The sequence below is a fragment of the Tachyglossus aculeatus genome, unplaced genomic scaffold (genome assembly GCF_015852505.1).
Source record: "Tachyglossus aculeatus isolate mTacAcu1 unplaced genomic scaffold, mTacAcu1.pri SUPER_34, whole genome shotgun sequence".
NCBI lineage: Eukaryota > Metazoa > Chordata > Mammalia > Monotremata > Tachyglossidae > Tachyglossus > Tachyglossus aculeatus.
In genome coordinates this window covers 3,972,668-3,998,292 of record NW_024044839.1, presented here as the reverse complement: position 1 = coordinate 3,998,292, position 25,625 = coordinate 3,972,668, and the positions used below count along the sequence as shown (strand labels likewise).

The following is a 25,625-nucleotide window of genomic DNA, read 5'->3' as shown; positions in this document are numbered from 1 at the left end:
AGGGAGAAGTCAACCAGGCCGGGCAAAGTCCCCGTCCCTCCCGGGGCTTACAGGCTAAGGGGTGTCCGGCGCCCGGAATGAGGACCCCTCTGGCTCCCCTCCCCGTCCTCGACCCGGCTCCCCCAGGGTGGTGAACAGCTGGATCGAGAGGCGGAAGGTGCAGTCGGAGAAAGCCAACCTCATGATCCTGTTCGACAAGTACCTGCCCACGTGCATCGACAAGCTCAAGTTTGGCTTCAAGAAGATCACGCCGGTCCCCGAGATCACGGTCATCCAGACCATCCTGTACCTGCTGGAGTGCCTCCTGACCCCCAAGAACACGCCCCCGGACTCCTCCAAGGAGCTGTACGAGCTCTACTTCGTCTTCGCCTGCTTCTGGGCCTTCGGGGGAGCCATGTTCCAGGATCAGGTGGGAACCCCCGTCCCCTCCCCAACTCCAGGAGGGTCCTCTTGAGGCCTGGCCCGGCCCTTCACCTCTCTCTGGGCCTCAGTTTCCTCCATCTGGGAAACCGGGAGCAGATACCCTGCGCTCCCTCCTCCTCCTCTGGCTGGGAACGTCGGGTGGGCCTGGGACCGTGTCCTCTCTGGCCCTCCGGCCCTCAGCCCTGAGTCACCATCACCGTTAGTGACTCCTGAGACAGACCACCACCTTGTCATCTACCCAGGGCTCTGGGCCTGGAGCATTTGGGGAGGCAGTGGAGGGAGAGAGAAAGGGCCTCTGGAGAAGCTTGGATCACCCCCATCCCCCTCTCCCTGACCCACCCGGACCGACAACGGCCCCGGGGCCGCCCCCAGCTTTCACCCAGGCGGGGAGGGCGGATCGAACAGGCCTGGGATTCGGTCTTCCAGCTCGTGGACTACCGGGTGGAGTTCAGTAAGTGGTGGGTGAACGAATTCAAGACCATCAAGTTCCCATCCCAAGGCACCATTTTCGACTACTTCATCGACCCCGACACCAAGAAATTCCTGCCGTGGACCGAAAGAGTGCCCGCCTTCGAGCTGGACCCAGACATCCCTTTGCAGGTGACGAGCTCCAAGTTGCCTCGGTTTCCCTGGGAAATTCCCAGTCACCAGCCCCTGGTCCGTCCCTGCTCCGGTTCAATCCCCGGGCAGTCAATGTGTGCTGTCTATTGAGCGCTTCCTCAGTGCAGAGTGCCGTCCTGAGCTCCTGGGGGAGTCCAGTCCAGTTGGAAGTTCCTACCCCCGCCCTGAAGTTCTTTAAAAAGCCAACCTCGGACCTCCCGCAGGCTTCCCTGGTGCACACCACGGAAACCATCCGGATCCGCTATTTCCTGGACCTGCTGATGGCCAAGAAGTGGCCAGTGATGCTGGTGGGCAACGCGGGCACCGGCAAGTCGGTCCTGATGGGCGACAAACTGGAAAGCCTCAACACTGACGAGTACGTGGTCCAGGCTGTGCCCTTCAACTTCTACACCACCTCTGCCATGCTCCAGGGTGAGGCTGAGGACCACCCAGCCGGGAGCTGGGTGCCATGCTGGGGGCGGGCAAAGGGGGAGAGGAGGAGGAGGAAGAGGAGGGAGGAGGATGGCGGCGATGGGGAGGAAGGGGCCCGACTCCTCTGCTTGTCAGCTGGGTGAACTGGGGCAAGTCACTTCGATTCTCTGGGCCTCGGTGACCTCATCTGTAAAATGGGGATTAGGACTGTGAGCCCCACATGGGACAGGGACTGTGTCCAACCGGATTAGCTTGTATCTGCATGGCTCAGTGGAAACAGCCCGGGCTTTGGGGTCAGAGGTCATGAGTTCAAATCCCAGCTCCACCAATTGTCAGCTGTGTGACTTTGGGCAAGTCACTTTACTTCTTTGTGCCTCAGTTACCTCATCTGTAAAATGGGGATTAAGACGGTGAGCCTGAGGTGGGACAACCTCCTAATCACCTTGTAACCTCCCCAGTGCTTAGAACAGTGCTTTGCACATAGTAAGCCCTTAATAAATGCCATTATTATTATTAGTATTATGTCTTTTAGACTGTGAGCCCACTGTTGGGTAGGGACTGTCTCTATATGTTGCCAACTTGTACTTCCCAAGCACTTAGTACAGTGCTGTGCACACAGTAAGCGCTCAATAAATACGATTGATGATGATGATTAGTGTTTGGAATCGTGCCTGGCCCATAGTAAGCGCTTAACAAATGCCATAAGAAAAGGAGAGTTCTGATCTGGAGGAGGGGGAAAAGGAGGAGAAGGACAGCTGGGAGGAGGAAATAAGAGGAGGGGGTTTACGTTTTGCCACGGCTGACAATGTCCCCTCTCCCCTCCCCTGTGGGGGTGGGGCCTGCCCCCGACAGGCGTCTTGGAGAAGCCCCTGGAGAAGAAATCCGGGAGGAACTTTGGCCCGCCGGGCACCAAGAAGCTCATCTATTTCATCGATGACATGAACATGCCCGAGGTGGACAAATACGGGACGGTGGCCCCCCACACCCTCATCCGGCAGCACATGGACCATGGACACTGGTAGCCCACGGGGCAGCCGCCAAGGAGCCCGAGGGGGCGGGAGGGGGCCGGGTGAGGGCCGGCCACCCCTCTATGTCCTGGGTCCAGCTCCGCGATGATGGCCGCTTGGCCCTCCAACACCCTCCACCGTCCCCTTCCCACAGGTACGACCGGAACAAGCTGACCCTGAAGGACATCCACAACTGCCAGTACGTGGCCTGCATGAATCCCACTTCTGGTTCATTCACCATTGACTCCAGACTCCAGGTGGGTGGCACAGAGAGAGCCAGGGTGGGCTGGTCATGGGACAGTAGGGAAGTGGCGGTGGCAGGATGACTGAGCCCCCTCCTCCCAGACTGAGCCCCCTTCTTCCTCTCCCCCTCCTTCCCATCCCCCCCACCTTACCTCCTTCCCCTCCCCACATCATCATCATCAATCATCAATCGTATTTATTGAGCGCTTACTATGTGCAGAGCACTGTACTAAGCGCTTAGCACTGTACTAAGCACTTAGCACTGCACTAACACAGCACCTGTATATATGTATATATGTTTGTACGGATTTATTACTCTATTTTATTTGTACATATTTATTCTATTTATTTTATTTAATTAGTATGTTTTGTTTTGTTCTCCATCTCCCCCTTCTAGACTGTGAGCCCGCTGTTGGGTAGGGACCGTCTCTATATGTTGCCAACTTGGACTTCCCAAGTGCTTAGTACAGTGCTCTGCACACAGTAAGCGCTCAATAAATGCGATTGAATGAATGAATGAATGAATGATTAGAACCCAAGTCCGGGCTCTTTATATATATGTTGATGGTATTTGTTAAGCGCTTACTATCTGCTGAGCCTCACTGCTTCCCCTACTTAAAGACTCTGACTGAGGGTGGGGAAGGGGAGGATTGGGTTTATTGCCCTTGGAGGAATTTGGTCCTTTGAGCCCCTGGCCTGCCGTGGTCCAGGCCCACCCCCCTCCCCCCGGGACATGTCCCCATGACCTGCCCCCGTGACCGGCCATGGCCTGCTTGGTTTCAGCGCCACTTCTGTGTGTTTGCGGTGAGTTTCCCGGGCCAGGAAGCCCTGACATCCATTTACAACAGCATCCTAGCGCAGCACCTGGCCATCCGGGCCGTGCCCATGTCCATCCAGAAGATGTGCGGGCAACTGGTGGCAGCTGCCCTGGGTAAGCCGGACCAGTCGAAACCTCACCCTGTCCCGGACCATGCCTCACTGCCACTGAATAACCGTGGCCTCTGTTTTGCGCTTAGTTTGTGCCGAACGCTGTGCTAAGCACTGGGGTAGGTATGGTGTCATCAGGTCATCTGATTAACTTGTATCTACCCTAGTACTTAGAACGGTGCTTGGCACACAGAAAGTGCTTAACAAGTACCATAATTATTATTATTAGGAAAAACCCAGGCCCTGTCCCACCTGGGACTCCCAGTCTGAGGGGGGAGGGAGAGCAGGTATCGAAGCCCCTTATAACCACGGGGAAACTGAGGCCCAGAGAAGTGATTTGCCCTATGGTCATGGAGCAGGCAAGGGGCAGAGCTGGGATGAGAGCCCTAACCCTGACTCCCAGTCCCGGGAGGTTTCCGTTGGGCTGTACGGCTTCTTTGGGACTCCGGATGTAGTTTCAAGGGAGGCAGGTCTCTCTGGGGGACTCGGGAGATCCATCTTGTTCACTGGTAGGGTGGCGGGCAGGGGTGGAGGAAGGTCCACGGTTTGGGAAAAGCTTGGGTGGCCATTGTGCCCGCTCAGGGTGATGACGATGATGATATTTGCTAAGCGCTTACTATTTGCCAAGCACTGTTCTAAGTGCTGGGGTTAATACAAGGTAAACAGGTCAGGCTCTGGAAGCCTGGAGCCCTCTTCCCAAAGCCACTGCCAGTCACTGTGACAGTGTCTCTTTCTCTCTGTCTCTCTCATCTCCTCTCTCCTCTCCTCAATTCTCTCTCACTCTCCCTTCTCTCTCCTGTCTCTTTCCTCTCCCTTCTCACTCTGTCTCTCTCCTCTCTCTTTTACCTCTCCTCTCTCAATCAATCAATCAATCAATCGTATTTATTGAGCACTTACTATGTGCAGAGCACTGTACTAAGCTCTTGGGAAGTACAAATTGGCAACACATAGAGACAGTCCCTACCCAACAGTGGGCTCACAGTCTAAAAGGGGGAGACAGAGAACAAAACCAAACATACCAACAAAATAAAATAAATAGGATAGAAATGTACAAGTAAAATAAATAAATAAATAAATAGAGTAATAAATATGTACAACCATATATCCATATATACAGGTGCTGTGGGGAAGGGAAGGAGGTAAGATGGGGGGATGGAGAGGGGGACGAAGGGGAGAGGAAGGAAGGGGCTCACTCTGGGAAGGCCTCCTGGAGGAGGTGAGCTCTCAGCAGGGCCTTGAAGGGAGGAAAAGAGCTAGCTTGGCGGAGGGGCAGAGGGAGGGCATTCCAGGCCCGGGGGATGACGTGGGCCGGGGGTCAATGGCGGGACAGGTGAGAACGAGGTACAGTGAGGAGATTAGCGGTGGAGGAGCGGAGGGTGCGGGCTGGGCTGGAGAAGGACAGAAGGGAGGTGAGGTAGGAGGGGGCGAGGTGATGGACAGCCTTGAAGCCCAGGGTGAGGAGTTTCTGCCTCTCCCATCTCTCCCATCTCTCTCTCTCTCTCTCTCTCCTCCCCTGTCCCCGCTGCTCCCCGGGGACAGCCCTGCATCAGAAAATCTCAGCCACGTTCCTGCCGACGGCCATCAAGTTCCACTACGTCTTCAACCTCCGGGACCTCTCCAACATCTTCCAGGTTCCGTCCTCCCAGCTCCCACCCATCAGGCCGGCCTACCCTTCACAAAGAAGGAGCGGGCTGTTATGGGGAGGAAAGATGCACAGCTATCAGTGACTTCTGGGCCTGACTGTTTGCTCCAATCAGTCAGTCAATCATATTTATTGAGTGCTTACCCTGTGCAGAGCACTGTACTAAGTGCTTGGGGGAGTGTACCATGGAACAATAAACAGATGCATTCCCTGTCCACAACGAGTCTCAAGGGGGAGATGGACATTAATAGAAATAAGTGACAGATGTGGGTATAAGTGGTGAGGGGCTGGGAGGGGGGAAGAATAAAGGGAGCGCATCAGGGTGACACAGAAGGGAGTGGGAGAAGAGGAAAGGAGGGTTTAATAAGGCTTTAATAATTCAATAAGGCTTCGAAGACGGGGAGAGTAATTGTCAAACAATCAATCAATACCATTGATTGATTAATCCTTTTTGCCCTCCGGGGTCCCTGTGGTGGGGGGCGGCGGGGGGGAGGGACAAGAGCTCAGCCTAAAGACCGGTTATCGGGGCCCAGGGGCTGCTGTTCTCCACCGTGGAGATCCTGAAGAGCCCGCTGGACCTGGTGCGCCTGTGGCTGCACGAAGCCGACCGCGTCTACGGCGATAAGCTGATCGACCAGAAGGACAACGAGACCCTGGAAAGAGTCACCGTGGCGTCCACCAAAAAGTATTTTGACGTAAGCAGCGCCGCCGGGGGCCCTCACCCGCCGGGGACCACGAGCTGGGAGTCCGGAGTTCTGATCCAGGCTTTGCCAAGTCCAGTAATAATAATAATAATGATAATTGAGGTATATGTTTCTATGTGTCAGGCACAGTACTAAGCACTGGAGTAGATACAACATTGTCAGATTGGACGCAGTCCCTGTCCCCCATGGGGCCTACAGTCTTAATCCTCATTTTACAAATGAGGGAACTGAGGCACAGAGAAGTGAAATGACTCACCCAAGGTTACACAGCAGACACGTGGCAGGGGTGGGATTAGGACCCAGGCCCCTTCTCCCCACTTCCGTCCGTCCACTGGGCTCAAATTATTAATTATTAAATGGGCGGACGGCCCCGTCTGTCACTTTTATTAGCCTGGAGTGGCCCGCCTCCCATGGTCTGGTCTCAATCCCAGTTGGACTGGGAACCAGGAATTCAGCAAACCACAGGCTTCCTCTGGGAAGACGGTGGGGAAGGGGTCTCTGAGCCAGACCTTTCCACCCTGAGACTCGTTGTCAACAGTGATACCAAACAGCAGCGAAGCCTAATGGATAGAGCCCCGGCCTGGGAGTTGTAAGGACCTGGTTTCTAATCCCGGCTCCACAGCTTGTCTGCTGTGGGACGTCGGGCAAGTCACTTTGCTTCTCTAGGCCTCTGTGACCTCATTTGTAAAATGGGGATTAATACTGGGGGCTCCTTCTGGGGCAGGGACTGCGTCCAACCTGACTGGCTTGGCTCTACCCCAGTGTACAGGGCCCGGCATGCAGTAAGCGCTTAATAATTATCATTTAAAAAATAAATAACAGGTCCGGGCCCAGTCCGGAGGCTGGAAGTCAGAGTGGAGAAGGGAGGGAGGAGGAAAGAGGGGGACCTCTGGGGGTCCGCTGTCCCCTACCCCCACTTTCTACACTCCTTTCATCTTTCATCTCACACTTTCATCTCCTCCAGGAGGCCTTCCCAGACTGAGTCCCTTCCTTCCTCTCCCCCTCGTCTCCCTCTCCATCCCCCGCATCTTACCTCCTTCCCTTCCCCACAGCACCTGTATATATGTATATATGTTTGTACATATTTATTACTCTATTTATTTTACTTGTACATAACTACTCTTTATTTTATTTTGTTATTATGTTTGGTTTTGTTCTCTGTCTCCCCCTTTTAGACTGTGAGCCCACTGTTGGGTAGGGACTGTCTCTATATGTTGCCAATTTGTACTTCCCAAGCGCTTAGTACAGTGCTCTGCACATAGTAAGCGCTCAATAAATACGATTGATGATGATGATGAGCCCCTTCCTTCCTCTCCCTCTTGTCCCCCTCTCCATCCCCCCAATCTTACCTCCTTCCCTTCCCCACAGCACCTGTATATATGTATATATGTTTGTACATATTTATTACTCTACGTATTTATTTTACTTGTACCTATCTATTCTATTTATTTTATTTTGTTAGTACGTTTGGTTTTGTTCTCTGTCTCCCCCTTCTAGACTGTGAGCCCACTTTTGGGTAGGGACTGTCTCTCTATGTTGCCAGCTTGTACTTCCCAAGCGCTTCGTACAGTGCCCTGCACACAGTAAGCGCTCAATAAATACGATTGATTGATTTCTGTCTCCACAGGATCTTGGGGAGCAGGTCCTGTTTGCCAAGCCCAATACCTACTGCCACTTCGCCCAGGGGATCGGCGAACCCAAATATAGCCCGGTACCCAGCATGGCCAGTCTGAATAAGCTTCTGGTGGAGGTCCTGGAGAGCTACAATGAAGTCAACGCCGTCATGAACCTGGTGAGGGGGGACGCCGACTGGGGTGGGGGGCCGGGGGGCTGAGGACTCGTCGGCCGCTAAAGCCTCAGCCGCCCGCCCCGGGCCCGACCCCTTCCCCAGGTGCTGTTCGAGGATGCCGTGTCGCACGTGTGTCGGATTAACCGCATCCTGGAGTCCCCCCGTGGGAATGCCCTGCTGGTGGGGGTCGGGGGGAGCGGGAAGCAGAGCCTGTCCCGCCTGGCGGCCTACATCAGCGCCCTGGACGTGTTCCAGATCACGCTCAAGAAGGGCTACACCATCCCGGACCTGAAGGTGAAGAGCGGGAAATCCGGGAGGGAACATGGGCGCCCGGGGGAGCCATCCGGGCCCCATCCGGGTCATCCTTGGGGAATGCACCCCGTGGACCCCCACGCTACCTCTGCCTCAGCTGGACCTGGCAGCCCAGTACATGAAGGCGGCGGTGAAGAACCTGCCCACGGTGTTCCTGATGACGGACTCCCAGGTGGCCGAGGAGCAGTTCCTGGTGCTCATCAATGACCTGCTGGCCTCGGGCGAGGTCCCCGGGCTCTTCCAGGACGACGAGGTGGAGGCCATCCTGACCTCCATGAGGCCCCAGGTCAAGTCCCTGGGCCTGCCCGACACCCACCAGACCTGCTGGCGTTTCTTCATCGACAAAGTGCGGCGCCAGCTCAAGGTGGGCGGGACACTTTCCTGAGCATTCGGGGGAATAAGATCATTTGAAGACCTTATCCCTGCCCTTCTAACCGGGCGCAGAGCACTGTACCGAGGGCTTGGGGGTGTATGCTAGAGGTGGTAGACATGACCCTTGCCCTCGTGAAGCTGACAGTCAAATGGGAGGGAGAGCAGAGGGCCTGCGGTTTACAGATGGGGAAATCGAGGCCCCCCCTGAGGTTAAGGGACTAGCCCCAGGGGCCGAGCCGGGATTAGAACCAGGGTGTCCAGAATCCCGGCGCCGTGCCCCCTCTGCCTGGCTGTGCTGCCCCACCGGTTCAGCCCCCGCGTCCAGTCACCTCCCTGCCCAAGCCGAGTGTCCGTGGTTGTGGGCAGGTGGTCCTCTGCTTCTCCCCGGTGGGCTCCACGCTGCGGGTGCGCGCCCGGAAATTCCCCGCCATCGTCAACTGCACCGCCATCGACTGGTTCCACGAGTGGCCCGAGGACGCCCTGGTGTCGGTCAGCGCCCGCTTCCTGCAGGAGACCGAGGGGATCGAGGTCAGTCACCCTCACGGCCCCTGGCCGGCGGGGAGTGCCGAGCGAATTCATTCAATCGTATATTATTTTTATTATATATATATATATATATTTATATTATAATCGTATATATTATTATTTTATGTTGCCAATTTGTACTTCCCAAGCGCTTAGTACAGTGCTCTGCACATAGTAAGCGCTCAATAAATACGATTGATGATGATGATATTACATATTTACTATTCTATTTATTTTATTTTGTTAATATGTTTTGTTTCGTTGTCTGTCTCTCCCTTCCAGACTGAGCCCCCTGTTGGGTAGGGACCGGCTCTATATGTTCCCCCTCCTCCCCCCTGCCTTACCTCCTTCCCCTCCCCACAGCACCTGCATATATGTATATATGTTTGTACGTATTTATTACTCTATTTTACTTGTACGTATTTATTCTATTTATTTTATTTTGTTAATATGTTTTGTCGTCTGTCCTCTCCTTCTAGACTGTGAGCCCACTGTTGGGTAGGGACCGTCTCTATATGTTGCCAACTTGGACTTCCCAAGCACTTTGTACAGTGCTCTGCACACAGTAAGCGCTCAATAAGTTAGGGGGAGCAGTGTAGCTCAGTGGAAAGAGCCTGGGCTTTGGAGTCAGAGGTCAGGGGTTCAAATCCCGGCTCGGCCAATTGTCAGCTGGGTGACTTTGGGCGAGTCACTTAACTTCTCCGAGCCTCAGTGACCTCATCTGTAAAATGGGGATGAAGACCGTGAGCCTTCAGTAAGCGCTCCATAAATATGATTGAATGAATGAATTGTGGTGTGCAGTTGTATTCAGTCGTTCATTCAATCGTATTTATTGAGCGCTAACTGTGTGCAGAGCACTGGACTAAGCGCTTGGGAAGTACCAGTTGGCAACATGTAGAGACGGTCCCTACCCAACAACAGGCTCACGGTCTAGAGGGGGGAGACGGAGGACAAAACAAAGCATGTGGACAGTTTGTAAGCACAAGGGAGCAAGAGTGTGAGAGTCTGGGCAAGAAGCAGCGTGGCTCAATGGAAAGAGCCCGGGCTTTGGAGTCAGAGGTCATGGGTTCGAATCCCGGCTCTGCCAATTGTCAGCTGTGTGACTTTGGGCGAGTCACTTCACTTCTCTGAGCCTCAGTTCCCTCATCTGCAAAATGGGGATTAAAACTGTGAGTCCCCCCGTGGGACAACCTGATCACCTTGTAACCTCCCCAGCGCTTAGAACGGTGCTTTGCACGTAGTAAGTGCTTAATAAATGCTATTATTATTATTATTATAATAAATACGATTGGATGGATGAATGAATGAAAGGGCGGTCCCCCGCGCCTCGTCCCCGCAGCCGGAAGTCAAGGTGTCCATCAGCCAGTTCATGGCCTACGTGCACACGACGGTGAACGAGATGTCCCGGGTCTACCTGGCCACGGAACGCCGTTACAACTACACAACCCCCAAGACCTTCCTGGAGCAGATCAAGCTCTATCAGAACCTGCTGTCCAAGAAGCGGAGGGAGCTGGTGGCCAAAATCGACCGCCTGGAGAACGGCCTCCTCAAGCTGCAGAGCACGGCCTCGCAGGTGCGGGGCGGGGAACCGGGCCCTCCCTGCTTCGCTTGGGGGGAGACCCGAGGCGGCCCCCCTGGCCTCCCCCGGGGTGCTGGGAGGGGGTGGGCCCCACCGAGGCCTGCCTTTCGTCCCCAGGTGGATGACCTGAAGGCCAAGCTGGCCGTCCAGGAGCTGGAGCTGCTGCAGAAGAACCAGGACGCCGACAAACTCATCCAGGTGGTCGGGGTGGAGACGGAGAAAGTCAGCCGGGAGAAGGCCATCGCTGACGAGGAGGAGGCGAAGGTCGAGGTCATCAACAAGGTACCGGCCGAGGCGGCGCTGGCCCCATCCCCAAGCCGCTATGTACGACCGAGGCGTCGCTCCCGTGGGTATGACTTGTGAGCGCACGTGTGTGCTAAGTGCGTTGGAGCAGGCGCCTGCACACAAGTGGAGGAGCGGGTATGTGTCCGGGGGTGCGACTGTGTGGTGTGGGTTTCTGGGTGGGAATGCTTGGGAGCTGTGTGGGTGGGCACACAGTAAGCGCTCAATAAATACGATTGAATGAATGAATGAATGTATGGGAATTAGGCGAGGTACATGACTTCCAGGGCTTAGAACAGTGCCCAGCACTTAGAACAGTGCTTTGCACATAGTAAGCGCTTAACAAATGCCATTATTATTATTATTATTATTATTATTGTTATTATTATTATTCATGAGTGCCAGGTGGGCGTGGCAGGGAATTGTACTTGTACTTCCCAAGAGCTTAGTACAGTGCTGTGCCCACAGTAAGCGCTCCATAACTCCAATTGAATGAGTGAATTTCACCTGTATATATGTCACCAGTATATATGCACATATGTTTGTATGTATTTATTACTCTATTTTACTTGTACATATTTATTCTATTCATTTTATTTTGTTAATATGTTTTGTTGTCTGTCTCCCCCTTCTAGACCGTGAGCCCATTGTTGGGTAGGGACTGTCTCTATATGTTGCCGACTTGTCCTTCCCAAGCGCTTAGTACAGTGCTGTGCCCACAGTAAGCGCTCTGTAAATACGACTGAATGAATGAATTGTGGTGTGCAGTTGTATTCAGTCATTTATTCAGTCGTATTGAGCGCTTACTGTGTGCAGAGCACTGTACTAAGCGCTTGGGAAGTCCAAGTTGGCAACATATAGAGACGGTCCCTACCCAACAACGGGCTCACGGTCTAGATGGGGGAGATGGACGACAAAACAAAACATGTGGACAGTTTGTAAGCACGAGGGAGCAAGAGTGTGAGAGTCTGGGCAAGAAGCAGCGTGGCTCAATGGAAAGAGCCCGGGCTTTGGAGTCAGAGGTCATGGGTTTGAATCCCGGCTCTGCCAAATGTCAGCTGTGTGACTTTGGGTGAGTCACTTCAATCAATCAATCAATCAATCGTATTTATTGAGCGCTTACTATGTGCAGAGCACTGTACTAAGCGCTTGGGAAGTACAAATTGGCAACACATAGAGACAGTCCCTACCCAACAGTGGGCTCACAGTCTAAAAGACTTCACTTCACTTCTCTATGCCTCAGTTACCTCATCTGCAAAATGGGGATTAAAACTGTGAGCCCCCCGTGGGACAACCTGATCACCTTGTAACTTCCCCAGCGCTCAGAACAGTGCTTTGCACGTAGTAAGTGCTTAACAAATGCCATCATTGTTATTATTATTTTCGCAAGTGTGAGCATGAGTGTGTGTGTGTTTAAAGGGGAGCACACCTGCCACTCTCCAGCTGGCTGTGACCCCCACATTTGCGAGCACTGACCCTCGGTTTCGGGGGGCTCAGTGGCGAGAGGAAGCAGCCCCGTGTTTGACGGGTGGAAGGCGGGTCCAGAGCCAGGTTTCTTCTCTCTGCCCACAGAATGTCACGGAGAAACAAAAGGCTTGCGAGACCGACCTGGCCAAAGCCGAACCGGCCCTGCTGGCCGCCCAAGAAGCTCTGGACACCCTCAACAAGGTAAAACCCTTGGGACCACCCCCTTCTCCCTCCCCGCAGCCTTGGCAAAGCAGGGGCTGGGGACAGGACGGAGACCTTGGCCAGAGGCGATCGCTGCCAGATAGTCAATTGTATTTTTTGAGCGCTTTCCGTGTGCCGAGCACTGTACTAAGCATTTAGGAGAGGACGATAGGACAATAAACAGACACATTCCTTGTCCACAGTGAGCTCGCAGTCTAGGGACAGGTGAGGTGGACCCCCCAACACCCGTCCATCCACCCATATGTCCGTATATCCGTCCATCCGTCCATTTATCCATCCGCCCGTGCATCCATACATTCCCCCCCTCCCCGCAGAACAACCTGACAGAGCTGAAGTCCTTCGGGTCTCCTCCCGACGCCGTGGTCAACGTCACGGCTGCCGTGATGATTCTGACGGCCCCGGGGGGCAAGATCCCCAAGGACAAGAGCTGGAAGGCCGCCAAGATCATGATGGGCAAGGTGGACACCTTCCTCGATGCCCTGAAGAAGTTTGACAAGGAGCATATCCCCGAGGCCTGCCTGAAAGCCTTTGCGTAAGCCCCCCAGGACCCCGGGCAGGAGGGAAGGCCCGCGGGACCCTCCCAGACTGGGAGAGGAGAGCCACACTGGGTCCATCCAACCGTAAATGCTGCTGAGGGCAGGGAACCGGGGCGGGAATTGGCCTACCGAGGGTGAAGAGGAGGAAGTGGGCATCCAACGGGGCTACTGAGAGGCTGGTGGGGGGATCTCCTTTTCTCCAAAGGCTTTCAAAACAGGAGAGGTTCGTTCTCTGGGCTGGGGTGCCTAAAGGCAGGGGGATGGATGCGATGCGAAGGCCCCTTCTAGCACTAGGAGTCCGGGAAAGAGCAAATGTAGCCTCCACCCATCGGCCAGGGGACACTGAGCCCGTCCTCCCCACTTTCTCGCTCACTCTCCTCCATCCCAGACTGTCTCTGAGTAGTGTGGGCTTCTGTATGTCTTCTATTGTCCGCTCCCCAGCACTTAGCTCAATGGTCTCCCCACTATAAGTGTTCAATAAATACGATTAACTGACTGACTGCAGACCCCCGTTGTCGTCCATGGACAGAACGCGATGGGCCTTTCTCTTCTTAATAATAATAATAATAATAATAATAATGACATTTATTAAGTGCTTACTATGTGCAAAGCACCGTTCTAAGCGCTGGGAAGGTTACAGAGTGATCAGGTTTTTTTATGGCATTTATTAAGCGCTTACTATGTGCAAAGCACTGTTCTAAGCGCTGGGGTAGTTACAAGGCGATCAGGTTGTCCCTCAGGGGGCACACAGTCTTAATCCCCATTTTACAGATGAGGTAACTGAGGCCCAGAGAAGTGAAGTGACTTGCCCAAAGTCACACAGCTGACAATTGGCAGCGCCGGGATTTGAACCCACGACCTCTGACTCCAAAGTCCGGGCTCTTCCCACTGAGCCACGCTGCTTCTCTAAGGGGGGCTCACAATCAATCCCCATTTTACAGATGAGGTAGCTGAGGCCCAGAGAAGTGAAGTGACTTGCCCAAGGTCACACAGCCGACAAGTGGCGGGGCCGGGATCTGAACCCATGACCACTGACTTCAAAGCCCGGGCTCTTTCCACTGAGCCACGCTGCTTCTTGCCGCGGGCCAACTGACCATCCAACCGTCCTCCGCACCCACCGCCGGCCCCCCATCCCCGCCCCTGTCTTTTTTCAGGCCGTACCAAGGCAACCCGACCTTTGACCCCGAGTTCATCCGCTCCAAGTCGGCGGCGGCGGCGGGCCTGTGCTCGTGGTGCATCAACATCGTGCGCTTCTACGAGGTGTACTGCAACGTGGCCCCTAAGCGGCAGGCCCTCGAGGAGGCCAACGCCGAGCTGGCCGAGGCCCAGGATAAGCTCTCCCGCATCAAAAATAAAATCGCCGTACGTACACCCCCGGTGACCTCGCCGGGGGGCCGAGGCCGGGCCGGTGGGCTCTGGGCCGCGGCAGGGGGTCACTGACCTTCTGGGGGGGTCTCCCTTCCCACGCCCCCCGTCTCGGCCTGTTCAGGTTGGTGGTCCTCCCGTGCGGTGATGGTCTGGAGAGGGGAGCCAAGGAAGCACTTTTAGGGGGTGGGGGGTCTTCCAGGGGGACGGGCATGGAGGGGACCTCCAGAAGGGAGCCAGTAGGTACTTTGTTGGGCATCTTCTGGGAGGAGAGCATGGAGGCACTCTTGGAGCTTGCAGTCTCTGGCGAATCAATCAATCGTATTTATTGAGCGCTTACTGTGTGCAAAGCACTGTACTAAGCGCTTAGTACGGCTTGGAGAAAGGAACCAAGAGACACCGTTGTGAGGAGGGGACTCCCGGGAGGGGAGGCAGGAGGCCCTCTGGGAGCCCTGTGTGGGGGAGTCTTTCTGTCTAAGGGCACCTCCCTCGGGGGCCGTTTCTCCAGGAGCTAAACGCCAACCTGAGCATGCTCACGATCGAATTCGAGAAGGCGACCGCGGAGAAGATCAAGTGCCAGCAGGAGGCAGATGCCACCAACAGGGTCATTTCCTTGGCCAACAGGTGATGCCCGCGGGGGCGGGCGGGGGTCCCGGGTGCTCCCGCTCAATCGGGGGTATTTACTGAGCGCTCAGCGTGGGCGGAACCCTGGACCGAGCACTTGGGAGAGTCCAATACAACAGTCGGAAGACACATTCCCTGCCCCCGAGAGGTTTGGAATCTGGAGAGCCGGGGGCAGGGGTGCTCAGGAAACAACGGGACCCCCACCCCGAAACCAGTACCCCGCTGACCAGAGCCCCCCGGACTTCCAGGCTGGTGGGGGGCCTGGCCTCCGAGAACGTCCGCTGGGCCGAGTCGGTGGAAAGCTTCAAGGGGCAGGGCGTGACGCTGTGCGGCGATGTGCTGCTCATATCGGCTTTCGTCTCCTACGTCGGCTACTTCACCAAGAAATACCGCAACGAGCTGCTGGACAAGTTCTGGGTCCCTTACCTGAACCAACTAAAGGTGACCCCCGGGCGGAGGGGTCCTCCGGAAGCCTGCCGCCCCAGGGACCCCCCCACCCTCCCTCCCACCACCCCTCTTTGTCCCTACTGTAAGGGTAAGTCAATCAATCAATCAATCAATCAATCGTATTTATTGAGCGCTTACTGTGTGCAGAGCACTGTACTAAGCGCTTGGGAAGTACAAGTTGGCAACAACTTGTCCTGCATTTGCAGCACGCTTCCAAGCTCGTTGTGGGCAGGGAACGTGTCTGTTGTATTGTTCGTTCATTCAGTCCTATTTAGTGTGCAGAGCACTGTACTAAGCTCCCTGCCCACAACGAGCTCACAGCCTAGTTGTGTTGCACTCTCCCAGTGCTTAGTACGGTGCTGTGCACACAGGAAGCTCAAATGCCATTGATTGATTTTTTTTTTTTCTTTTCCATGCGTTTTCAACCCCTTGCCTCCCCATTTTGCAGGTGAGGAAGCTGAGGTCAGTCGGTCAATCGTATTTATTGAGCATTTACTGTGTGCTGAGCACTGTATCATCATCAATCGTATTGAGCGCTTACTATGTGCAGAGCACTGTACTAAGCGCTTGGCCGAGTTCAGTATAACAGACACATTCCCTGCCCACATCGAGCTAACGGTCTAGAGGGGGACAGATGTTAATATAAATAAGTAAATTACATTATTTAACGGGGAGGTTGAATGATGAATGATGCCACATGGCCTGGCCGGTGGCAGAGCTCGGGCTTAAACCCAGGGTCCTCCGGTTCCCAGCCTGGCGTTCCGCCCGCCACGCCACGTCCCTGTGGGGGAGGGAGAGGCGGGTGCCAACGTGCCCGTATCACAGATGAGCAAACAGAGGCTCAGAGAGGTGAAGTGATGTGCCCGGGGTCAGCCAGAAAGGCAAAGGTAGAGCGGACTGGGCCACTTCTCTGGCCCGCTTCGTAGAGACGGGCTTTCGGTTCCCGGCGCGTCTTTCGCAGGGGTGTCCGGGCGAGAAGGGGCCTCCCCCCGGGGCCACCCAGCTGAAGCGGGATGGGACCGGGGGTGGTGGGCTCCTTCCCGCCGTAGGTCCCCATCCCGATCACCGAGGGCCTGGACCCCCTGAGCCTGCTGACGGACGACGCGGACGTGGCCACTTGGAACAACCAGGGCCTGCCCAGCGACCGCATGTCCACCGAGAACGCCACCATCCTGTGCAGCACGGAGCGCTGGCCCCTCATCGTGGACGCCCAGCTGCAGGGCGTCAAGTGGATCAAAAACAAATACGGCGACGACCTCAAAGCCATCCGCCTCGGACAGAGAAAGTACGCGGGCCCGCTAGCCCCGGGTCGGGTCGCCCCCACCCCCGGGGACCCCTGCGCCCCTTCTGCCGGCCCCCACGGCCCTGGCGGAGGCCTCCACCTGCTTAGCTGCTTAGAAGGCATCACCGCGACAGCTTCTGAGCGTGGCTCAGTGGAAAGAGCACGAGCTTTGGAGCCAGAGGTCATGGGTTCGAACCCCGGCTCCACCACGTGTCTGCTGTGTGACCTTGGGCAAGTCACTTAACTTCTCAGAGCCTCAGTTACCTCATCTGTAAAATGGGGATGATAACTGTGAGCCCCGTGCGGGACAACCTGGTCACCTTGTATACCCCCCCAGCGCTTAGAACAGTGCTTTGCACAGAGTAAGCGCTTAACAAATGCCATCATCATTATTATTATTATTATCCAGGCCTTGCAGATAAACCCAGAATTTACCAGCCCGGGTGTCCCCACAGTTGCCCCGGTAGGACATGATCAATCAGTCAGTCAATCAGAGGTATTTATTGAGCGCTTACTGAGCATGGAGCGCTGGGGAGAGGCCGGTACGATGGAGTCGATAGACACGATCTCTGCTCTGCTTAGCCCGGACTGCGGTCTCCACCTCCCAGCCCCCTCCTGACTAACATACTGCCCCTTCCCCCCTCCAGCTACCTGGACACCATTGAGCGGGCCATCTCGGACGGCGTCACGTTGCTCATCGAGAACATCGGGGAGACGGTGGAGCCCGTGCTAGACCCCCTTCTGGGCAGGAACACCATTAAGAAGGGGAGGTAAGTTGGTTTCTTGGCCGCTCTCCCTCCGGGCGAGCTAGTCAATCTTCCCCGGGCTCCAAGGCTTCCTTTGATCCGAGCCAGTCAGTCAATTGTAGTTACTGAGTGCTTGCAGAGCACTCAATACGAAGCGCTTAATACTAATATTACGTATTAAGCGCTTGGGAGAGTACTAAAAAGAAGTCTAAACAGATATAGCGTGGCTCAGCGGAAAGAGCCCAGGCTTTGGAATCAGAGGTCATCATCATCATCATCAATCGTATTTATTGAGCGCTTACTATGTGCAGAGCACTGTACTAAGCGCTTGGGAAGTACAAATTGGCAACATATAGAGACAGTCCCTACCCAACAGTGGGCTCACAGTCTCAAAAGGTCATGGGTTCAAATCCCGACTCCGCCAACTGTCAGCTGTGTGACTTCGGGCAAGTCGCTTCACTTCTCCGGGCCTCAGTTACCTCATCCGTAAAATGGGGATGAAAACCGTGAGCCCCCCCCCCCGTGGGACAACCTGATCACCTTGTAACCTCCCCAGCGCTTAGAACAGTGCTTTGCACATAGTAAGCACTTAAATACCATTGTTATTATTATATTCTCTACCTGCAATGAGCTCACAGTCTAGAGGGTCCAAGGATGCAAGGCGATGAGTGGGGTGGACAGTTTGATCTTGAGTAGATTTCTGCTACTCTCCCAGCTGGAGGCATACCCCCCCGGCAATAAATCCACCCTCAATCCCTAATCTTTCACCCATTGCTGCTGCTGAACTGCTGGGCTAAGGGGCTTGGGGGGTACGGAGAAAACAGGGAGACTGAGGACTGGGGTCTCCCGACTGTGTAAGCTCACCGAGGGCAGGGAATGCATCTACTGTTGTATGGTGCTGTCCCAAGCACTCAGTGCGGTGCTTTGCACACCGTAAGCGCTCAATTGAATGAACGAACGGGGTCTTTGGTGGGGCGACATCCTCCAGCTGGGGCCCCGAGGAACCTGCCCCTCCCCGCCACCCCGCCTCAGGTTCATCCGGGTGGGCGACAAGGAGGTGGAGTATCATCCCGACTTCCGCCTGATCCTGCACACCAAATACTTCAACCCGCACTACAAGCCCGAGATGCAAGCCCAGTGCACCCTCATCAACTTCCTGGTCACCAGGGACGGGCTGGAGGACCAGCTCCTGGCGGCCGTGGTGGCCAAGGAGCGTCCGGACCTGGAGCAGCTGAAGGTGGGGGCTGGGGACGGGGTGGGCATGATGTAATGATAACGACGGTGGTATTTTATTATTATTATTATTTGTTAAGCGGGCCAGGCACTGTACTGAGCTCCGGGCGGAAACAAGCAAATCGGGGTGGACACAATCCCCGTCCCCATGTGAGCTCAGTCATGAGCCTCCCTAGGCCGCGAACCACCTCCGAGACCAGCCCAGTTGGCCACTGGCCTCTCGAGCTTCGTCGCAGCATTTACTGGGCCCTTACTGGATGCGGAGCACTTGGGAGAGCCCAAAAGAGGTAGTAGACACGATCCCTTCCCTCGAGGAGCTGACAGTCTACTGAGCGCTTGGGAGAGGTCAATCGATTTCCTAGAATACGGTCCCCGCCCTCAAGGAGCTCACCTCCTTCAGGAGGACCTCACCTCTTTCAGGAGGCCTTCCCAGACTGAACCCCTTCCTTCCTCTCCCCCTCGTCCCCCTCTCCATCTCCCCCATCTTACCTCCTTCCCTTCCCCACTGCACCTGTATATATGTATATATGTTTACTCTATTTATTTTACTTGTACATATCTATTCTATTTATTTTATTTTGTTAGTATGTTTGGTTTTGTTCTCTGTCTCCCCCTTTTAGACTGTGAGCCCACTGTTGAGTAGGGACTGTCTCTATATGTTGCCAACTTGGACTTCCCAAGCGCTTAGTACAGTGCTCTGCACACAGTAAGCGCTCAATAAATGCGATTGATGATAATGATGAAGGAGCTGACAGCCAGAGTACAGAGCACTGTACTGAGCACTGGGGAGAGGGCAATAGAGTTCATAGACACGATCCTGGGGATTAAGACTGTGAGCCCCATGTGGGACAACCTGGTCACCTTGTACCCTCCCCCAGCGCTTAGAACAGTGCTTTGCACATAGCAAGCGCTTAATAAATGCCATCATTATTATTATTATTATTGTCCTGGCCAGGGAGTGTGTCTGTTTATTGTTGCACTGTCCTCTCCCAACCACTTAATACAGTGCTCCTCACACAGCAAGCACTCAATAAATACGATCAATTGATTGATTGAATGAATGAATAATCCCTGCCCTGTCATCATCAATCATATTTATTGAGCGCTTACTATGTGCAGAGCACTGTACTAAGCGCTTGGGAAGTACAAATTGGCAACATATAGAGACAGTCCCTACCCAACAGTGGGCTCACAGTCTAAATACAGTGCTCTTCACACAGCAAGCACTCAAATACGATCGATTGATCGAATGAATGAATGAATAATCCCTGCCCTCAAGGAGCTACCAGTCTCGTCTCATGGGGCAGGAGGAGCAAACAAAGGAGGTTTCAACTTTTTGGCAGAATGACGGCTCGCCCCCGGGCTGATTTCTCTTGGGCTGAGCCCGATTTCTCCCGCCTGGGAGGGCTCAGGCGGGCAGCTGACGCCCGGCCTCGGTGTCCGCCGCCAGGCCAACCTGACCAAGTCCCAGAACGAGTTCAAGATCGTGCTGAAGGAGCTGGAGGACTCGCTCCTGGCCCGCCTCTCCGCCGCCTCGGGCAACTTCCTGGGAGACACGGCCCTGGTGGAGAATCTGGAGATCACCAAGCGGACCGCCAACGAGATCGAGGAGAAGGTGGGGCCGCGGTGGTGGTGGTGGGGGGCTGAAGCGGGTGACCCCCTTCCCCTAAAACCAGGGGGGCGAGCCGGTCCCAGCTGGGCCATCTCTGCTCCGCCTCGAGGTGAGGGAGGCGAAGATCACCGAGGTGAAGATCAACGAGGCCCGGGAAAACTACCGGCCGGCCGCCGAGAGGGCCTCCATGCTCTACTTCATCCTCAACGACCTCAACAAGATCAATCCCATCTACCAGTTCTCCCTCAAGGTAACAGCCGGGCGGGAGGGCCGAGTGGCCAGAGGCTTTTACCTGGTTTTCCCGGCCCCGGGAGGGCAGGGATTTTGGCTCTTGCAGTGCCTCGGACTTGCCCCGGTCCACCCACCTTGCCTGGCCCCGGTGCGGGGGGTGTCGTGGCTCCCTGGACCCGGGCCGGGTCCATCGGCCCATGAATCGGCCCAGCCTTGTGTTGCCAACTTGTACTTCCCAAGTGCTTAGTACAGTGCTCTGCAATCAATCAATCAATCAATCAATCGTATTTATTGAGCGCTTACTATGTGCAGAGCACTGTACTAAGCGCTTGGGAAGTACAAATTGGCATCACATAGAGACAGTCCCTACCCAACAGTGGGCTCACAGTCTAAAAGGGGGAGACAGAGAACAGAACCAAACATACCAACAAAATCAAATAAGTAGGATAGAAATGTACAAGTAAAATAAATAAATAAATAAATAAATAAATAAATAAATAGAGTAATAAATATGTACAACCATATATACATATATACAGGTGCTGTGGGGAAGGGAAGGAGGTAAGACGGGGGGATGGAGAGGGGGACGAGGGGGAGAGGAAAGAAGGGGCTCAGTCTGGGAAGGCCTCCTGGAGGAGGTGAGCTCTCAGCAGGGCCTTGAAGGGAGGAAGAGAGCTAGCTTGGCGGATGGGCAGAGGGAGGGCATTCCAGGCCCGGGGGATGACATGGGCCGGGGGTCGATGGCGGGACAGGCGAGAGCGAGGTACGATTATTGATGATGATGATGATGAAATGGCAAGTAGACTTGCATCCTGGGGCCCTGCAGGCCCATCCCGTTGGACAGCAGTCAATCAATCGTATTTATTGAGCGCTTACTGTGTGCAGAGCACTGTACTACGCGCTTCAGTCCTCCCCACCCCTCACCAATTAAACCTAAACCAGACTGGAGTGACTGGTTTCGTCCCTCCCGGCCTCCCGCCAGGCCTTCCACGTGGTCTTCGAGAAGGCCATCCAGAGGACCGCCCCGGCCGCGGAGGTGAAGCAGCGGGTGGTCAACCTGACGGACGAGATCACCTACTCCGTCTTCATGTACACGGCCCGGGGCCTGTTTGAGAGGGACAAGCTCATCTTCCTGGCCCAGGTGGCATTTCAGGTGAGAAGCCGCGTGGCTCCGTGGGAAGAGCCCCGGGCTTGGGAGGCGGAGGTCGTGGGTTCAAATCCTGGCTCCACCAATTGCCAGCTGTGTGACTTCGGGCAAGTCCCTTCACTTCTCTGGACCTCAGTTCCCTCATCTGGAAAATGGGGATTAAGGCTGTGAGCCCCACATGGGACAACCTGATCACCTTATATCCTCCCCAGCTCTTAGAACAGTGCTTGGCACATAGCGCTTAACAAATGCCATCATTATTGTTATTATCATTATTATTATCACCATTATTATTATTATTCATGGCTCAGTGGAAAGAGCCCAGGCTTGGGAGTCAGAGGTCATGGGTTCAAATTCCAGCTCTGCTGCGTGTCCACTGTGTGATCTTGGGCAAGTCCCTTCACTTCTCTGGGCCTCAGTTCCCTCATCTGGAAAATGGGGATGAAGACTGTGAGCCCCACATGGGACAACCTGATCACCTTATATGCTCCCCAGCTCTTAGAACAGTGCTTGGCACATAGCGCTTAACAAATGCCATCATTATTGTTATTATCATTATTATTATCACCGTTATTATTATTATTTGTGGCTCAGTGGAAAGAGCCCAGGCTTGGGAGTCAGAGGTCATGGGTTCAAATTCCAGCTCTGCTACATGTCCGCTGTGTGACCTTGGGCAAGTCACTTAATTTCTCTGAGCCTCAGTTACCTCATCTGTACAATGGGATTAAGACTGTGAGCCCCACGTGGGACAACCTGATTACCTTATATCCTCCCCAGTGCTTAGAACAGTGCTTGGCACATAGCACTTAACAAATGCCATCATTATTGTTATTATCATCATTATTATTATTATTATCACCATTATTATTATTATGCGTGGCTCAGTGGATAGAGCCCAGGCTTGGGAGTCAGGGGTCATGGGTTCAAATTCCAGCTCTGCTATGTCACTGTGTGATCTTGGGCAAGTCACTTAACTGAGCCTCAGTTACCTCATCTGTACAATGGGATTAAGACTCTGAGCCCCACGTGGGACAACCTGATTACCTTATATCCTCCCCAGTGCTTAGAACAGTGCTTGGCACATAGTGCTTAACAAATGCCATCATTATTATTATTATTATTATCACCATTATTATTATTATTCGTGGCTCAGTGGAAAGAGCCCAGGCTTGGGAGTCAGAGGTCATGGGTTCAAATTCCAGTTCTGCTATATCACTGTGTGATCTTGGGCAAGTCACTTAACTGAGCCTCAGTTACCTCATCTGTACAATGGGATTAAGACTGTGAGCCCCACGTGGGACAACCTGATTACCTTATCTCCTCCCCAGTGTTTAGAACAGTGCCTGGCACATAGTAAGCACTTAACAAATGCCATCGTTATTATTATTATTATTATTCAGGTCCCCCCGGCCGGGTGGCAGTCCGCCCCAACCAGCTGGAGTCTGGCCGGGCGGAGGTGTCACAGGCCCACGAGGAGGGGAGACCCCCTCACCCCTCTGTAGCCCAAATGCCGTAGGGATCCCAGTGATGCCCCAAAGTCATTCATTCATTCAATCGTATTTATTGAGCGCTTACTGTGTGCGGAGCACTGGACTAAGCGCTTGGGAAGTACAAGTTGGAAACATCTAGAGACAGTCCCTACCCAACAACGAGCTCATGGTCTAGAGGGGGAGACAGACATTAATACAAATAGATAAAACAATAAATTACAGATAGATACATATGTGCTGTGGGGAGTCATTCATTCAATCGTATTTATTGAGCGCTTACTGTGTGCGGAGCACTGTACTAAGCGCTGGGGAAGTACAAGTTGGAAACATCTAGAGACAGTCCCTACCCAACAACGAGCTCATGGTCTAGAGGGGGAGACAGACATTAATACAAATAGATAAAACAATAAATTACAGATAGATACATATGTGCTGTGGGGAGTCATTCATTCAATCGTATTTATTGAGCGCTTACTGTGTGCGGAGCACTGTACTAAGCGCTGGGGAAGTACAAGTTGGAAACATCTAGAGACGGTCCCTACCCAACAACGAGCTCATGGTCTAGAGGGGGAGACAGACATTAATATAAATAGAACAATAAATTACAGATAGATACAGATAGATACATATGTGCTGTGGGGAGTCATTCATTCAATCGTATTTATTGGGCGCTTACTGTGTGCAGAGCACTGTACTAAGCGCTTGGGAAGTCCAAGTTGGCAACATCTAGGGACGGTCCGTACCCAACAACGAGCTCACGGTCTAGAGGGGGAGACGGGCACTAATACAAATAGATAGAACAATAAATTACAGATAGATACATATGTGCTGTGGGGAATCATTGATTCAATCGTATTTATTGAGCGCTTACTGTGTGCGGAGCACTGTACTAAGCGCTTGGGAAGTACAAGTTGGAAACATATAGAGTGCTCTGCACATAGTAAGCGCTCAATAAATACGATTGATGATGATGATGATATAGAGACGGTCCCTACCCAACAACAAGCTCATGGTCTAGAGGGGGAGACGGACATTAATAGAAATGAAGTCCCCCTGACCCCACCTCTGCCATCCCCTACCCCGGCTCAGGTCCTGTCCATGAAGAAGGAGCTGAACGCGGCCGAGCTGGACTTCCTCCTACGGTTCCCGTCCAAGGCCGGACTCGCGTCCCCGGTGGATTTCCTGCTGCCCCAGGGCTGGGGAGGCATTAAGGTTTGCCCGCGACCCGGCCTCCCCCCGTGCCCGACCCCCAGCCTCGGGGCCCCGGGGGGCAGATTAGTTGGCGACGACTTACTCACCTGGCATCTCGGCGACGGGGACGGGTCAGAGAGACGGGAATGGAAGAAAGAGGGGTTCGCGGCAAGCGGGAAGCTCAACCCAAACACGCGGGAGCCAGCCTTACAAGGAGCCCCCCAATGTCGGAGCATTCAAGTCTAATAATAATAATTATGGTATTTATCATGTGCCTACTATAAGAGAAGCCATGTGGCTCAGTGGAAAGAGCCCGGGCTTTGGAGTCAGAGGTCGTGGGTTCAAATCCCAGCTCCGCCACTTGTCAGCTGTGTGACTTTGGGCAAGTCACTTCACTTCTCTGGGCCTCAGTTCCCTCATCTGGAAAATGGGGATGAAGACTGTGAGCCCCCCCGTGGGACAACCTGATCACCTTGTATCCCCCCAGTGCTTAGAACAGTGCTTTGCACATAGTAAGAGCTTAACAAGTACTATTATTATTATTATTATTATTATGTGCCCAGCACTAAGTGCTATGTTGCCAACTTGTACTTCCCAAGCGCTTAGTACAGTGCTCTGCACACAGTAAGCGCTCAATAAATACGATTGATTGATTGTTCTAAATGCTGGAGTAGATAAAAGGTAATCAGGTTGGACACAGTCCCTGTCCCACATGAGGCTCCCAGTATTAATCCCCATTTTATAGAAGAGGTAACTGAGGCCTAGAGAAGTGAAGTGACTTGCCCAAGGTCACAGAGCAGACAAGTGGCAGAGCGGGAATTAGAATCCAGGTCCTTCTTACTCCAAAGGCCTTGCTCTCTCCACTAGGCCACCCAGCGCTTAGTCCAGTGCTCTGCGCACAGTAAGCGCTCAATAAATCCGATTGAATGAATTTATTTATTTGTACATTTTTATTTTGTTAATACGTTTTGTTTTGTTCTCCGCCTCCCCCTTCTAGACTGTGAGCCCGCCGTTGGGTAGGGACCGTCTCTAGATGCTGCCAGCTTGTACTTCCCAAGCGCTTAGTCCAGTGCTCTGCACACAGTAAGCGCTCAATAAATACGACTGAATGAATGGCAGGGGTCGGGGGGGAGGTCACTGAATCCATCCTCCTGACTCCAGGCGGGATCGCCCACCCCTGCCGCACCCGGAGCCG

The 25,625-nt window shown here is 53.9% G+C and overlaps 1 protein-coding gene across 1 annotated transcript in view; it reads left to right on the top strand.

The window, feature by feature from the left end:
- Positions 1-25,625, top strand: part of DNAH17 (dynein axonemal heavy chain 17) — a 91,317-nt gene that overhangs the window by 58,638 nt on the left and 7,054 nt on the right. Inside the window, 26 exon segments of the mRNA XM_038741904.1 lie at positions 127-409; positions 850-1,023; positions 1,248-1,455; positions 2,308-2,473; positions 2,617-2,719; positions 3,489-3,636; positions 5,172-5,263; positions 5,808-5,969; positions 7,606-7,770; positions 7,870-8,061; positions 8,177-8,443; positions 8,818-8,979; positions 10,316-10,549; positions 10,673-10,837; positions 12,410-12,505; positions 12,841-13,058; positions 14,217-14,424; positions 14,936-15,051; positions 15,300-15,492; positions 16,548-16,783; positions 17,428-17,550; positions 18,559-18,763; positions 20,210-20,374; positions 20,481-20,621; positions 21,585-21,755; positions 24,329-24,451. Of these exon segments, the coding sequence (XP_038597832.1) occupies positions 127-409; positions 850-1,023; positions 1,248-1,455; positions 2,308-2,473; positions 2,617-2,719; positions 3,489-3,636; positions 5,172-5,263; positions 5,808-5,969; positions 7,606-7,770; positions 7,870-8,061; positions 8,177-8,443; positions 8,818-8,979; positions 10,316-10,549; positions 10,673-10,837; positions 12,410-12,505; positions 12,841-13,058; positions 14,217-14,424; positions 14,936-15,051; positions 15,300-15,492; positions 16,548-16,783; positions 17,428-17,550; positions 18,559-18,763; positions 20,210-20,374; positions 20,481-20,621; positions 21,585-21,755; positions 24,329-24,451 (4,516 nt within the window).